Source organism: Hibiscus syriacus, unplaced genomic scaffold (assembly GCF_006381635.1).
Source record: "Hibiscus syriacus cultivar Baekdansim isolate YM2019G1 unplaced genomic scaffold, ASM638163v2 tig00110627_pilon, whole genome shotgun sequence".
Taxonomy (NCBI): Eukaryota; Viridiplantae; Streptophyta; class Magnoliopsida; order Malvales; family Malvaceae; genus Hibiscus; species Hibiscus syriacus.
The window spans coordinates 750,622-767,286 of NW_024062804.1; the positions used below are offsets into that span (position 1 = coordinate 750,622).

Below are 16,665 nucleotides of genomic sequence, written 5' to 3' on the forward strand. Positions count from 1 at the left end.
TATATTCGTATTATATATACAATCAAATTCAATATCTTAAATGAAAATGAAACATACGTGATTCAATTCATGTCTAAACTTGATGGTTGAAAAAATGATTTAAAAAGAGAGTAGGGTTTATCATCCCTTAAATAGGCATAAATAAACTTTGAAAATAAGAGACCTAAACTCTAGCAGGAAGCTTAATGAGTAAATAATAAACGAGGAAACATTTGAATCTCTAGGGGTACTTCGTTCGCCTCTTGTATAAACGACATTCGTGAACATAAAAGAACCGAAAACACTTCTATTAGTGTTCATGAACATAAATAAACCCGAACACACATTTATTCGTGTGTTTTTTCATTTATTAAATGAATATAAAAAATTACTCGTTTATTTAGCTTAACAAACAAATATAAATGAACATTATACGAACGGTTCACGAACAACTCATTGAACGCTCTGTTCATTTACACCCCTACCTACACAAGTAATTTCCCTATAACCAGATTAGTGAGAATGCGAAATAAAAGCGGAAAAATAATACCCGAAAATTGATAACGGAGTTCAGCCAATTGTGCTTACGTCTCCGGGCTGCTGCAGATCTTTTACTAAGAGAGAAAATTTACAGGTGTTTACAAAACACTCACTACTCACAAGAAAGCTCTCTAGTATAGGAAGAAAGAAATATTTTGGGATGATTTTGAAGCTAAATGGGTAAGGGTATTTATAGTAGAAACTTAGGGACTAATCTTTGAAAATACCCTAAAGTGCAATGACTAAAGTGAATTTACCCATTTCTATTTTCAACAAAAATCTACCAAAATTTTACCAAACTTTGAAAAACATTTTTCAAAGAAACATTTACCAAACTTTGAAAAAACATTTTCCAAAGTTGTTTGCCAAACTTTGAAACTTTTAACAATCTCCCACTTGAAGACTGATTTTAATATGTCTTCACACCTCGATCAATGCAGTAGCATGTCTGGTCTTGTTATTCTAGCATGCCAACTGAAGCTGAACACAACTTCAGTTTGTTCGTAGTCACTGTCTTTGTCAACATGTCTGCCGGATTTTGAGCTCCACTAATCTTTTCGAGTTTCAAAATCCCATCTTCCAGAAGAGACCGGATAAAATGATATCTCAATTGTATGTGCTTTGTCTTGGAATGAAAAGACGGATTCTTTGCTAGATGGATAACACTTTGACTGTCGCAATACAAGATATTGTTTTCTTGTTTCTTGCCTAACTCTTCCAAGAAACTTTGGAGCCAAACCATCTCCTTGCTGGCTTCCGTAACAGCGACATATTCTGCTTCAGTTGTGGAGAGAGCAACTATCTTCTGTAGTTGAGAAACCCAACTCACTGCAGTTCCTCCTAGAGTATAGACATACCCTGTAGTGCTCCTTCTGATGTCGACATTTCCGGCTAAGTCAGCATCTACATAGCCTGTCAGTATCATATCTCCACCTTTGAAACAAAGTGCTTTGTTTGTGGTACCCCGAAGATATCTGAGGATCCATTTGACTGCTTCCCAGTGTACCTTGCCCGGATTATTCATGTACCTGCTAACAGCTCCCACTGCATGAGCAATATCTGGTCTGGTACAAAACATGACATACATCAGACTTCCAATTGCTGAGGCATACGGCACCTTCACCATGTGTGCACGTTCTTCCTCCGTCTTTGGTGATTGGTCTTTGGAGAGTCTGAAATGAACACCTAAAGGTATACTTACTGGTTTAACATCTTGCATGTTGAACCTGGAGAGTACTTTGTTGATGTACTCAGCCTGTGATAACATCAAAGTCCCTGACTTTGTGTCTCTCTTGATCCTCATCCCAAGAATCTGCTTTGCAGCGCCCAGATCCTTCATAGCAAACTGCTTCGACAATTTTTGCTTCAAGTTTATGATCTCTTGCATGTTTGAGCCTGCAACGAGCATGTCATCAACGTACAACAATAAAATAATGAAACTATTGTCGAACCTCTTGATGTAGCAACAATGATCTGCTTGGCATCTGGTAAAACCACTGCTACTCATGAAACTATCGAACTTCTTGTACCACTGTCTAGGAGCTTGTTTTAAACCATACAAGCTCTTCTTCAACCTGCATACCAGATTTTTCTTGCCTGCCTCTATGAAGCCTTCTGGCTGCCTCATATAGATCTCTTCCTCCAAATCACCATGAAGGAAAGCTGTTTTTACATCTAACTGCTCAAGATGTAAATTCTTCGCAGCTACAATTTTCAACACCAGTCTGATTGTAGACAGTTTTACGACTGGAGAGAAAATTTCATTGTAGTCAATACCTTCTTTTTGCTGAAAACCTTTGACAACCAATCTTGCTTTGTAGCGTTTTCTCCCATCATGTTCTTCTTTGATCCTGTAAATCCACTTGTTATGGAGCGCTTTCTTGCCTGGTGGCAATTCAGCTAATTCCCACGTCTGATTTGACATAAGCGAGTCCATCTCATCTTTCATGGAAGACTCCCACTTGACTGAATCCTCCACCTGCATTGCTTCATCATAGCACTCTGGTTCACCATTGTTAGTCAACAACAAATAGTGCAAAGAAGGCGAATACCGTTGGGTTGGTTTAGGAATTCTGGAGGAGTGTCTCAGTTCTGGTGTGTGTGGTTCTTCTTGAACTGCTTCAGGATTGATCTGAACATCATTTCCAGAAATCTCCTCGAACTCAGCAAATTCCTTTGTTTCAGCTTCGGTATTACTTGATTCTGCGGTTGACTTATCTTTGTACATCACATTTCATTGAAAATGACGTCTCTGCTTCTGATGATCTTTCGATTTTCGTAGTCCCAAAACCGGTAACCGAACTCATCACCACCGTAACCAACAAAGACGCATTTATTGGACTTGGCATCAAGTTTACTTCTTTCAGCAGAGTTTATGTGTACATAAGAAATACAACCAAACACTCGTAAGTGTGAAAGGTTTATTTCTTTCTTGCTCCAAGCTTCCTTTGGTATTCCGCCATCCAAAGGAACTGAGGGCCCACGGTTGATCAGGTAAGCTGCAGTGTTGATAGCTTCAGCCCATAGAAATTTGGGCAATCCGGCATGTATCCTCATGCTTCTGGCACGCTCATTCAGAGTTCTGTTCATGCGCTCTGCTACGCCATTCTGCTGCGGTGTTATGGGAACTGTTGTCTCCATCTTGATCCCATTGTTTGCGCAGAAATCTCTAAAACTACTGTCTCTGTACTCTCCTCCATTGTCAGACCTCAACCGCTTGACTTTCAAACCAGTCTCATTTTCCACCATGGCCTTTCATTTTCTGAAGGTATCAAAGACTTCCGATTTCTTCTTCAGAAAATAAACCCACACCTTCCTTGTTGAATCATCGATGAAGGTGACATAATATAGTGAGCCTGCAAGAGATGGAACAGGGGATGGTCCCCATACATCAGTATGAACCAATTCTAACCTTTCTGCCTTGGGAGTCTTGCCAATCTTTGTAAAACTGACTTTCTTTTGTTTTCCAAAGATGCAATCCTCGCATAGTCCGACATCTACATTCTTTAGATCCGGCAGCTTCCCTTTTGACAGAAGTATCTTCATTCCTTTCTCGCTCATATGGCCGAGCCTTTGGTGCCATAGGTTTGATTTTCCATCAGCATCTGCTACTGCAATGATATTCTCTAAATTTGAGGTTACATAGAGAGTACCAGTCTTCTTACCACGAGCAATGACGAGTGCTCCTTTGGTAATCTTCCATTCACAGCCTGAAAAAGTTGTACTATATCATTCTCCATCAAGCTGTCCAACAGAAATCAGATTTCTTTTGAGGCCAGGAATATGTCTCACTCCTGTCAGCTTCCAGGTGGTATGGTTTGGCAGCTTTAATCGGATGTCTCCTTTTCCGACGATCTTCAAGGTTTCATCATCAGCTAGATGAACCTTTCCAAAATCACCACTGACATAGTTCTCCATGATTTCTCGGCATGGGGTGGAGTGAAAAGATGCCCCTGAATCCAAGATCCATGATTCAATCGGACTGTTGACGCTTAAAATCATGGCATCACCTGTCTCCTCCGTCATGTTGGCAGATTCCTGTGTGCCGGTATTTTTCTTCGGTGCTCGGCAATCTCTTTTGAAGTGACCCTTCTTGCCGCAATTATAACATGTAAAATCTTTATTTCCTGTTCTTGATTTGCCCCTTTTGGATTTTGATCTGCCACGATTTGAATTTCTTTCTGAAGTTCTCCCTCTAGACTCCGTGTGCAAGGCTGAGGAGGTTGATGCTTCACCCGATTCTCTTAGTCGAATTTCTTCACTCAATACCAGATCCCGAACATCATCGAATTTTAATTTGCTGTTTCCCGACGAACTGCTGACTGCTGTAACAGTAGCATTCCAACTGTTTGGTAGAGATGATAAGAGAATTAAAGCTCAAACTTCATCATCGAACTCAATTTCCATTGAACTCAACTGGGTTGTGATTGTGTTGAGTTCATTTAGGTGTTGTAACACCGATGCCCCTTCCGCCATCCGCAAATTGAATAATCGCCTCATCAAATGAACTTTGTTTGAGGCCGATGGCTTCTCGTACATACTGGAGAGAGCCGCCATAAGACCCGCCGTGGTCTTTTCCTTTGCTATGTTAAAAGCAACATTGCGGGATAACGTCAGTCGGATAACTCCGAGGGCTTGTCTGTCGAGAAGAGCCCAATCTTCATCATTCATGCCCTCTGGTTGCTTTCCTGAGAGAGGTTGATATAGATTTTTCTGGTACAAAAAATCTTTAATCTGCATCTTCCAAAAGCCAAAGTCCGCACCATCGAACTTTTCAATTTTCACATTCCCTTCGTCTGCAGCCATCGCTCCCACTCGAATCTGGCTTCGTTTGGATTGTTTCTGACAATTCTTGCGAATCACCGTGTATTAGAACACCACCGTCGACAAACTCGTATCGCCGATCGAATTTCACTATTCACGAAATTCACTATTCACGTTAATAGTAATGAATAGTAACCTCGCAGAAAATTTAACAAAATTCACAACCAAAAGCTCTGATTACCAGTTGTTAGGAAAATAAACCGAGTACAAGTAATTTCCCTATAACCAGATTAGTGAGAATGCGAAATAAAAGCGGAAAAATAATACCCGAAAATTGATAACGGAGTTCAGCCAATTGTGCTTACGTCTCCGGGCTGCTGCAGATCTTTTACTAAGAGAGAAAATTTACAGGTGTTTACAAAACACTCACTACTCACAAGAAAGCTCTCTAGTATATGAAGAAAGAAATGTTTTGGGATGATTTTGAAACTAAATGGGTAAGGGTATTTATAGTAGAAACTTAGGGACTAATCTTTGAAAATACCCTAAAGTGTAATGACTAAAGTGAATTTACCCATTCCTATTTTCAACAAAAATCTACCAAAATTTTACCAAACTTTGAAAAACATTTTTCAAAGAAATATTTACCAAACTTTGAAAAAACATTTTCCAAAGTTGGTTGCCAAACTTTGAAACTTTTAACAGGTTTATCATCCCTTAAATATGCATAAATAAACTTTGAAAATAAGAGACCTAAACTCTAGCAGGAAGCTTAATGAGTAAATAATAAACGAGGAAATATTTGAATCTTTAGGGGTACTTCGTTCGCCTCTTGTATAAACGACATTCGTGAACATAAAAGAACCGAAAACACTTCTATTAGTGTTCATGAACATAAATAAACCCGAACACACATTTATTCGTGTGTTTTTTCATTTATTAAATGAATATAAAAAAATTACTCGTTTATTTAGCTTAACAAACAAATATAAATGAACATTATACGAACGGTTCACGAACAACTCATTGAACGCTCTGTTCATTTACACCCCTACCTACACAATGTTGTTCATCTAATTCGCCGTTCTTCTAATTCTACCGCTCATATATTTGCTAATTATGCCTCTGTCATGAATACTTCTTTAATTTCTGACTCTGACGTCCCAACAGGCTACACTCCTCTGCCTTCACATTGGTGACCCTAACTCAAAAGCCTAACTTTTGTTAATTCATCTCACCGCTTCTCTTTTCTTACATGCTCGCCTATATCTGCATCCAAAACCACACCCACCAAGCCATGCAACCGTTCTGAAACTGATGCTAAGCTAGTAAGCTCGGACCTTGGAGCCTCATCAGAGCTAGCTAATCATGGCCGACTCGATCCATACGCCCCATCAAGGCCAAACCAAAGAAGAATACACGGACCTAAAGCCTCTCATCGAAACATACCACAACTTCGCACCGATCCCCAACACATGCACTTCCCTAATATCGCAACGCATCGACGCCCCGGCTCATGCTGTATGGCCATTGGTCCGAAGCTTCGAAAACCCTAAAAGATACAAGAACTTCGTCAAGAGCTGCAACATGACCGCCGGAGACGGCGGCGTGGGGAGCATAAGGGAAGTCACCGTCGTCTCGGGCCTTCCAGCGTCGACGAGCACGGAGAGGCTAGAGATTTTGGAGGATGAGAAGAGAATATTGAGCTTTAGGGTTGTTGGCGGAGAGCATAGGTTGAGGAACTACAGGTCGGTGACGTCGGTAAAAGAGTATCGTAAGGAAGGGAAAGCTTACACAATTGTTTTGGAGTCTTACATCGTGGATATACCAGAAGGGAACACCGGTGAAGAAACCAAAATGTTTGCGGATACAGTTGTGAAATTGAATCTGCAGAAGCTTGGAGACACAGCAATGGCTTCTTTTCACGTACATGATTAAACATATTAATGGGGTTCGAGTTTGAAAGTGTGGGGATTAAAGCTTGACATGTATATCTTAATGTTTGGATTATGGGATACTATTTTAATCTCTCAAATGTTCGTTCGAGTTTATTAAATTTGAATATTACAATAATTTAAAAGTAATATATATTTAAAATTTTTCAGATATTGATAATATATATAAATTTTATAGACACAATTATTCGAACTCAAAATTTTTAATCTTCAGCACTGAATCCGTTGAATGAATTCTGATTTATATATATCAAATGTATTAAAGGGTATTTTATAAGCTTGTACAAGTTCACTGAATTAGTATTTGACAAGTAACTGAATTTTCAACCATCATTGCTAAATATTCAGTGAGATGTGAGAAAACATGTGGCTGTAGATGTCTATACATACATATATCACATGGATGATATGGTTGAGAGAGCAGAAAGTAGGTGAACGATTTGCTGCAACACTTTTTCATAATGCGGCATCAAATGTCAACCATGTGAGTGATAGAGACAGAAACCCCATTAAGACTTCTTTCTTATTTGCAGCTCAAAGTCAAAACCCATCTTCATCTTATACCCACATGCTATTCCTAATATTATATATATATATATATATCTAATTATTATAGATTATGATACATTGTCAATGAAAAATAATTTTTAAAAATAATCAATTATTTTAATACTTTGAGGTCGTGGGATCGAGTCCCACGGAGGGCATTTCATAATTTGAAGGTCTTCTACTGAAGCTGCTCTTAACCTGGTATTGGGGGCAGCCTACTATCTTACCTCCCCTTACCCCATTATATATGGGAACAAAGGACAATCATTTTAATTATTTTTAAAAATATAAAAAATATTTTACATTATTTAAACATTAATTATCAAATTATTAACAGTACATCATATATATATATTATAGCATAAATGAGGCTGTCATGAATTTGTTTGTTCTAGAAAGAAATCAAATCCATAAGTATTCTTTTCCGTGATGCTGTGCCATCACATTTGATGAGGGAAATCAAGAAAAAGAGTGGGGTTTCCTCTCAATCATAATTCATGTTTGTGGCCCTTCACGATTCCAATTTCTTATTCAATACTGTTGAAAGAGAAATTTCCAATCCCCAAATATTGTAACTGTAAATAAAATAATCATTTATAAGAGTTTATTAATTTCATTTTATTCGATTTAAAAATTTTGTAGTGTGACGTTTGATAAAAAATAAATTAAAAGATAAGATAAGATATGATTAAAGTTAAGACTGTGATACAATTTTATTCAAATAGAATTATTGTGTTCATATATATATATATATATATATATATATATATATATATATATATATATATATATAGGTTATAGGATTTGAAATAATCTCATATAATTCTCTTGTAATTTGTCATCGACTATAGTGAATATTTTCTTCTTCCATATAGTCTTTTCCTTTTAGGAATTTTTTGTTGGAAAAAGATTTTACAAAATTTGAAGCATATTTTTAATGTATAAAGGTGAAGATTTGAATCATAAAATTGTGATTTAATATTTTATTCCATGAGACCTTATATATCATATGTTTAAAATAATTGATTGATGGATGAGAAATTGATGTTCAAAGTAAGTTGCTGATGTGCTCATATCGTTATTGTATCTTGAAAGACAATCGACTAACATTTTCTAACATTGTAAGAGCGGACGAATCTATCTTTTAGAAATTGTGCAAATAAGCCCCAACGACTCTTCCAATATAATTTCATAATTACTAACAAGGAAACAGTTTCTACTTCGTATATATATATATTTAAAAATATACATATATAAACCTAGCACGTATAATGAGTTTTTTTTAACAATCATGATGAATTAGACAATAAAAATAATAATGTTAAAAACGCTAGGATCTTACATTGAGTAAAAAATACTTTAGACACCTACATTGAGTGAAAAATATTTTTTTGGTCAAAATAAGTACCTAAACTTATCCTTTTTATTTATCAAAATAGGTATTTAAAGTATTTTTTTTTATCAAAATAGGTGCCTAAAGTATTCAATATTTTTTATTTAAGTTCTAAAAAAGTTGACACGTGAAATTAATTAAAGAATATTTTAAGTACTTAAATGAAAAATATTAAATCCTTTAGGTACATATTTTGACCAAAAAATACTTTAGATAAATAAAAATAATAATACTTCATGTACTTATTTTGTTATATAAGCTTTTTTAAGCCATCAATGAACCATGTTCATCCCATATACTACCATATGAAGTGGGTTGGGCTGTGGGTTGTTTAAACGCAACGTTTTAAATTTGCCACCCATGGTTGGTGCCTGCCTGGGCCGGGGCTGGCGTTATTTGGTTGTGGACGGTGGTAGAAGTGGCGATAGGAGAGAAATTTGTAAATTAAATATGAAATTGGAGAAGGAAATCGGAATACAAACTATTATAATTTGAAATGCTGAAGAAGAATAACAAGAATTTCAGGAAGAGAAGCTTTGAAGAAGACGAAGGAGATGATCCAGCCGCCAAATCAGACGATGAAGAAGACAGACGGTAGTCTTTTCCTACCTTTTCTTTTTAAAAAATAAATTAGGTTTTTTTAAAAATAATTTTTGAAATTCAAAGTATAGGTTGGCGTTAGAGGAAGTGAAATTCCTGCAGAAACAGAGGGAGAGGAAATCAGGAATCCCTGCAATTCCTACGGTGCAAACCGGAGGCGTCGTAGCTAAAGTTACCGAGAAGGTCGATGCTGATGGAGAAAAGGAGGAGCTTGTGCTTCAGGACACCTTCGCCCAAGAAACCGCCGTCCTTGTTGAGGATCCAAACATGTATGCTTTTTTTTTTCTTTTACCCTTTGCATTTGTGTGTGTTTCTGGACTGTCTAATTGTTTATTTGTTTATCTTTTCTGTAATTGCTTTGTGCACTTAGGATAGAATATGTAGAACAAGAATTGGCTAAGAAAAGAGGAAGGAACATGAATGAGAAAAATGAAGTTGAGAATGATTTAACTCGAGCCGAAGATGAATTGTACAAAATTCCGAGCATCTTAAAGTGAGTTTCCTTTGCATTTGCAAACAATTTCCATTGTTGTTCTTATGAACTTTTATGTTTGATGTTTAGTTTATTACAAAAACATAGCCAATTTATTGCTTTTGATTTTAAATCGATTGACTTTGTTTCTCTCATTTGAACAATGCTTCTTGATTATTTTGTTTAAAAAATTTATGCAACTTCTTGGCTTATTCCTTGCAGGTGAAAAAACGGAATTCCGAAGAAAGCTCTACACAATGGACTACTGGGATTGCTGAAGTTCAGCTGCCAATTGAGTATGACTTTTACTAATCTTTCATTTTAAGAACATAAGCTTCTGCTGGATCTCCGATCACGGGATCCTATTTTGTAGTTTTCTTCGATATAGCAAAAATTTAGCTTTTAGGGAAGAGTTTGTTAGCTGCTGTGCTGCTAAGCAAGCGTTATATAATGTCTTTAGACCAACTAAATGATGACAAAAGTGTGCCACCCTTTTTTCTGTAATATATGAATCAATGTTATTCTAATGGCTTCTTTGATTGCAGATACAAATTAAGAAATATAGTGGAAACTGAGGCTGCCAAAAAGCTTCTACAGGAAAAGCGGCTCATGGTACGGGCAAAATCAGAAGTTAACATCCCATCAAGTTATAGTGCCGATTACTTCCAGCGAGGCTGGGATTACGCCGAAATACTTAGAAGAGGTTGCTTACATTTTCTTTTCACGCTTTTGTATATATTTTTTTGGTGATTAACGCTTTTTGTAATTAGAAGTTACTGATTTTAGTTCATTTTGTTTTTCTCTGCAAAATACTTGTTAGTTGGGATGATTCGGTCTTCTTCCCTCTATTATCACGAATTGCAATCTTTATGTCCTTTTGTTCCGATTTTGCTTCTTCTTCTTCTTCTTCTTGAGGTACATCGAGTTCACACATTACCCCTTTTCCTTCCTCCGAATTTGCAGAACATCCTGAGCTGTACAAGGACAGAGGTTCACAGGATGACAATGCTAGCTCCAAAACGACTGATGCGAGCAATAGGGCTGTAAATGAGACGAGACAGATCGTGAGCTACTCGAGATTGACTCGATCTTGGCTCGATAAATACTCGGATCGAATGGACTCGACTCGAGCTCGAACTCGACTCGAGTTCTTAACGAGCCGAAACGAGCTATTCGATACTCGACTCGAAAAGCTTGTGAGCAGCTCGAAAAAAATGTTATATTATAATTTTAGATTTTTTAAAAATTACATTATTAAAAATATATTATTGATGAATAATATCTTAAATTGAAAATGGTTAAAAATTATTTTTGAATAAACTTTCTTATATTTATTTTAAATTAATAAAAAAATTATTTATCTAATGACAAATATTTAATATATTTCTAATGATAATATTTGTAATAACTAATTTTTTAAATTGTTGTTATATTTTGAGGTTTCAAGTTCAAATATTATAAATATCAAGGGTTTGAGCATTTAATATCAAGATATTATATTGTACTTACATCATAACTAATTTTTTATTTAATAATAAATATAATATAATAAAAAAATATGATTCAATTTAAATATTAATAATTTAAAAAATATATATCAAAACAAGTATACCTTCTCTCCTTTCACTAAGTCATCTCATTCTTTCAAATTATGTGATAAGGTTTAGGGTTTAGAGTTGATATGATATGATTTAAGGTTTAGGGTTTATAGTTTAGAGTTTATGTAATAGGATTTAAGGTTTAGAATTTAGTGTTTATGGTTTAAAGTTTAGGATTTAGGGTTTAGGGTTTAGGGTTTTAGAGTTTATGTGATATGATTTAAGGTTTATAGTTTAGGGTTTATTGTTCAAAGTTTTAGAGTTTATGTGATATGATTTAAGGTTTATATGTTAAGGGTTAGGGGTTAGGGTTTAAGTTATAACATACAAAATGGCATAATTATATGATCTGATCCGAATATAACATATTTTCAGCTAAATATTTCAAAATATTTATTCTAAATATATACATATATTCTGAATCCGACAAATCATCCAAAAATTCAAATATTCTAAATGTACAATATCTATTAAAATCCGACAAGCCAATATGGAATATATAATATTTATCCAAATTGTATTTAAGGCAATCAATTTTACATAACATTCATGTTTCAAATCAATTTCAACCAAACAAATAAGAAACCAAATAAAATAATGTAGCCCCAATTAAAAAGACACACCTCATTAACAGTTAAGGACCGATAATAACCTTTATTACGGTCAGCTCGAACAGTGGATCGACCCGAATTAGAACATACAAAATATTTTAAATAAACAAATTATTCTAAAATTAACGACAAGACCAACCTACTAAAATTTGACAATTAACACTCACAGTCAACACAAGCTGCAATAGTCGATTTGAAGTTCGTGGGTAAAGTGGAGGAGGCTGTAACTCGATTCCTAATTCAAAATTTCCTACAAAATTCACGATGCTTGATTTCAAATTCAAATACCAAACTTCATAATGTAGGAAATAATTTTACAGTGACAAAAATGTGTATGTATATATTTTTCTGGTTCAAGTCGGAGAACTGGCCTGACAGTGAGTTCCATTCGAATATATTCGAACGAAACAACGGAGGGGGCTACCGAGAGTAGTCCACAAGGTCGCGAACTTACGGCTGTACTTGCCGTGACATTAAACGACCGGCCACCATATGGCAGTGGCAACAACAACCAACAAACAGACAAAATGGAAAAACAAATAAGAAATAGAGACAAAATCAACTTGTTCGTGGCGAATCTTTCATATGAAGTGAGGGCTCTGAGGGTGCTAATGTTGTTTATGCTGAAGTTATATTTCATGATAATCCGAGAAAGTCATCCTGCTATGCCTTTGTCTCTTTCAAATCCAAGAAAGAAGCTGATGCATCACTGTCTGCTTTCCAAGGGAAGGTAGTTCCTTATTTTGTAAATTTCTAGATTATTTTTTTTTGTATTTTCAGTCAAGAAACTGATAATTTATGATTGTAGATGTTTATGGGAAGATAGATTCGAGTGCAACGTAGTCGACAATTCGTGAAAGTCATGTTAGGTCGTGAATGCTTGAATTAAATTCAAACAGGAAGTTAACCTACTTTGGTAATTTGAGACTTTTCAAAGTTTCCACCATGGATGCAACACGTTCTGGAATAAACCAGCATATTAACATATCTCCCGAAATGGCCAATGAGATAAAGGTTTGTAGACATTTTGCTGAACTTGTTCTCCTACTCTTGTGATCTTCCACATGTTAACAAAATTTAATACATATATAGCAAGCGAGAACCAGATAAAGAGAATACTGGGAATTGAAAATCCATATCAGAAAGAAGGCTGATCGATGATCTTACTAGAATGGGGATGAACGAATCAATTGTAAGTAGTTAACTTAAAAACTGATTCATTCGAGTATGCCAATTTTCGGGTTGTATGTACATCCGGTTCAATCATGTTTGTAATATGGTAGTTATGTTTGGCAGGTAAGAAGAGCCATTCTAATTATGCACCAGAGGGGTGAAGTTGAATATCAACGAGAAAGGCATGTAATTGTCCGTAAAGTATGATGTTGCTGTTGTAATATTTGGGAAGACAGGTTCACAGTCCAACGATAAATCGACCGAGAAAGAGCTGAAACCAGAACCGAAGCAAGGTTCACTGTCCTAACTCCTATGTGAGTTATATCCCACATCGGTGGTTCTTGGGGAATAAGGGGTAAGTCGAATGTATAAAAGGGGATGGGTTTCAACAAAAGAATATTAACCCTCCTTGAGCTTAAGTCGAGCTTGAATCGAGCTCACAATCGAGCTCACAATTGAGCTTCAATTGAGCTTGAGTCTTGAGCTTCATCGATCTCTTGATTTTTTTTTGAGTTCGAACCTTTTCGAGTTCGAGTCGAGTTTCAATATTTTTTCGAGTTCGAGTCGAGCTTGAAAATTTTAGGCTCGCGAGTTTTCGAGTCGAGTCGAGCTTATGTTTAAAGTTTTCGAGTTCGAGTCGAGCTCGGCAATACTCGAGCTCAACTCGGCTCGTTTACACCCTAGCGAGCAATGATGCAGCGGGAAGCAGCAAGCTGCAACCGATCAGTTTATGCTAGAGCGCTTCGGAAACGTGAACGCCAACGAGTAATGCGGAGATAACACAGCTACACAGCAGCTTATAAGATTGAACTTTCAAGTTCCACTTCCTACGATTAGCTGCAATGCTCTACTTGTGCACCAAAAAAGTTCACTTGGCAACGAAAGGTAAAATTACCTGATAATCTGTTGTTGCTGTGAATGTTGTGTACCATCGGGATTTCCATGATGATTGAGATACTGTTCTTTTTGTAACAAGTTATTCTTAAATACTAGAACCCTAGTCATGTAAACATATTTGAAATGCTTTGATTTCTTTTTGTTCAAATTCTATAAATAGTCCCTGTTGTATTCATAAGTTGTAGATTTAATTTTAATCCTTATTTTTAAAACTTTATAATTCAATTATGACTCATATTTCAAGGATGGTATGATTAAATTAGAGGATTTATCTCTGGGAAAAGAGATGGATTGGGTACATGAAAATTTATTAGAGATTCGGAGTACTTTCTACAGTATCTCATACTTTTTTTATATGTTAATTGTATAATAATTAATAACCACGACTTAGGCAAAATTGTCCTGAAACTCAAATAATAATGTTAATTGTATAATATATAGAGAATCGCCTCAGTGACCAAAAAAAAGTTATAATATACGATTTTAACCAACTTTTTTTGGATTTGCCAAAATGACCAACAAAATCGCAACGCGAAATAAATCGCAACGCGATCCCCAGAATCGCAAATCAGTTTCCAAAATCGCAACGCGATTCTTGAAAATCGCGATGCGATAGTACAAATTCGCATTGCGATTTTCCATAATCGCAACGCGAATATGAAAATCGCAACGCGAACACATAAATCGCAACGCGTATCCGTAAATCGCAACGTGTATCCGTAAATCGCAACGCGTATGGGTAATCGCAATGCGTATCCGTATATCGCAACGCGTATCCGTAAATCGCAACGCGTATCCGTAAACTGCAACGTGTATCCGTAAATCGCAACGCGTATCCGTAAATCGCAATGCGTATCCGTAAATCGCAACGCGTATCCGTAAATCGCAACGATATCCGTAAATCGCAACGCGTATCCGTAAATCGCAACGATAATCCGTAAATCGCAACGAGAATCTGTAAATCGCAACGATAATCCGTAAATCGCAACGAGAATCTGTAAATCACACACTTAATTTTGGGTATATAACACTGAAATCATAAACTAAATCCCTAAATCGCAACTCATTCCATCTCCATCTATCACTCTCTCTCGCGACATCCGTCCTATATCCAACGACATCCTTCCCAATCCGCAACAGGTTTTAGTTTCGCAGCTCGTCTGTTTAGTAAATTAATTTACAACCATGAATCATCTAATGTTGATCATGTTTGGATAGATTTGTGTTTTGGAGGTCATGGGATAATGTTCATGGTGTTTTACAATATATGCCTTTACCCATGAATCTTCAACTAAAATTGTCTTTACAAAAGTTAACTTATGAAACTCTAATGCTACGTGTTCAAATAAATTGAATTTAGAGCCCAGAGAAATGGTAAAGTTTTATTTGTTAACCGACAATGAAGATGTTGAACGATTCTTGCTTACATAGTGTTTCACAAGATGATGTTACATTGTATGTTTGAACCTAGAAGTAGTATTGTTGGGTCAGTACGGGTAGTAATCAACTAAGTTTTTCTCAAACCCACAACCTTTCTCTAATCCAAATCCCATCACTTTCAGCACCAAATTCCGGTTTTCGTATTGACCAGTTAGACGATGACCAACAAAAAATTGTGAGTACTAGTCATATTCGAAATTTGGTCTTGGTCAATATCCGGACTTTGATATTGGTCAATACACGATTTTGATGATGTTTCAGAAGAAGAAAGACCATGCGTGTAATGATATTGATATTGGTCAATACCCAATTTTGATGATGAAACAGCCGTTGCCGAAGAATGTAATGTTGATGATATGAGGAGGAAGTTACGACTGTGATGAACATTTGAACATCCATTCTGTAATTCTATAATCCTGAAGAAGAAAAGAAGAAGAAAAAGTCCCCGAAGAAAAGAAAATGCCACGGGCGTATAACTGGAATATGCCAGAATTACTTCAGATACCGGAAGAAGAGTTGATAAAGAAAGCATTGATTGGTACCACAAAAGTTATTCGTATCAAGAAAGATGATTGTTTTGATACAAAGGAAGACTTGAAGATAGCTTTATACTAAATGTGGAAGATGGCTATCAACTAAAAGTTAACAAATCAAGCAAGATCGTTTCGAAACAAGGTGTATGATGACAAAACTGTACTGGGTATGATTGCAAAGAGATAAAATTGCAAATGTTTCAAGTTAGGACTTTATTGATAAACATACATGTTCAAGAACCCAGTTTTTCCTCACCATAGACAGGCAAACAAAAGGTGTTGGGTGGTTTTCTGGCTGAGTTAATGTTTTTGAATGGCAGGGTATATCGGGGACATGAAATTATGACTGACATGATGCTCGGTTCAAGATTAGTTATCATATTCTCACTTGGAGAGCCAAATGTTATGCCTTGGAATTGTTGAGGGGTCGCCAGAAGCAATCGTTTGCCCAACTGCCGGCTTATTGTCACAATTTAAAGCTGAAAAATCCTGGTCGGTAACTCATATCAAAACAGATAGAGATGGACGCTTTGAGTTGCTGTTTATCGCCATTGGTGCTACGTTAGTAAATCAATATAATTTTGTTGACTCATTTTTTTTTTTACATGCATTTCACATTTAATGATTATATTTCTTTGTATATTATTTTGTAGATTCGTTCA

General features: G+C 36.0%; 1 protein-coding gene and 1 pseudogene across 1 annotated transcript; both read left to right on the forward strand.

Annotated features, from left to right (window-relative positions):
• Window positions 1-5,980: 5,980 nt before the first annotated feature.
• Window positions 5,981-6,720, forward strand: LOC120136357 (abscisic acid receptor PYL2-like). The gene has a single exon (XM_039152412.1). The coding sequence runs from the start codon at window positions 6,151-6,153 to the stop codon at window positions 6,718-6,720; it is 570 nt and encodes a 189-aa protein (XP_039008343.1). The 5' UTR covers window positions 5,981-6,150.
• A 2,330-nt stretch (window positions 6,721-9,050) lies between these two features.
• LOC120136378 lies at window positions 9,051-13,016 on the forward strand (annotated as a pseudogene).
• Window positions 13,017-16,665: the final 3,649 nt, after the last annotated feature.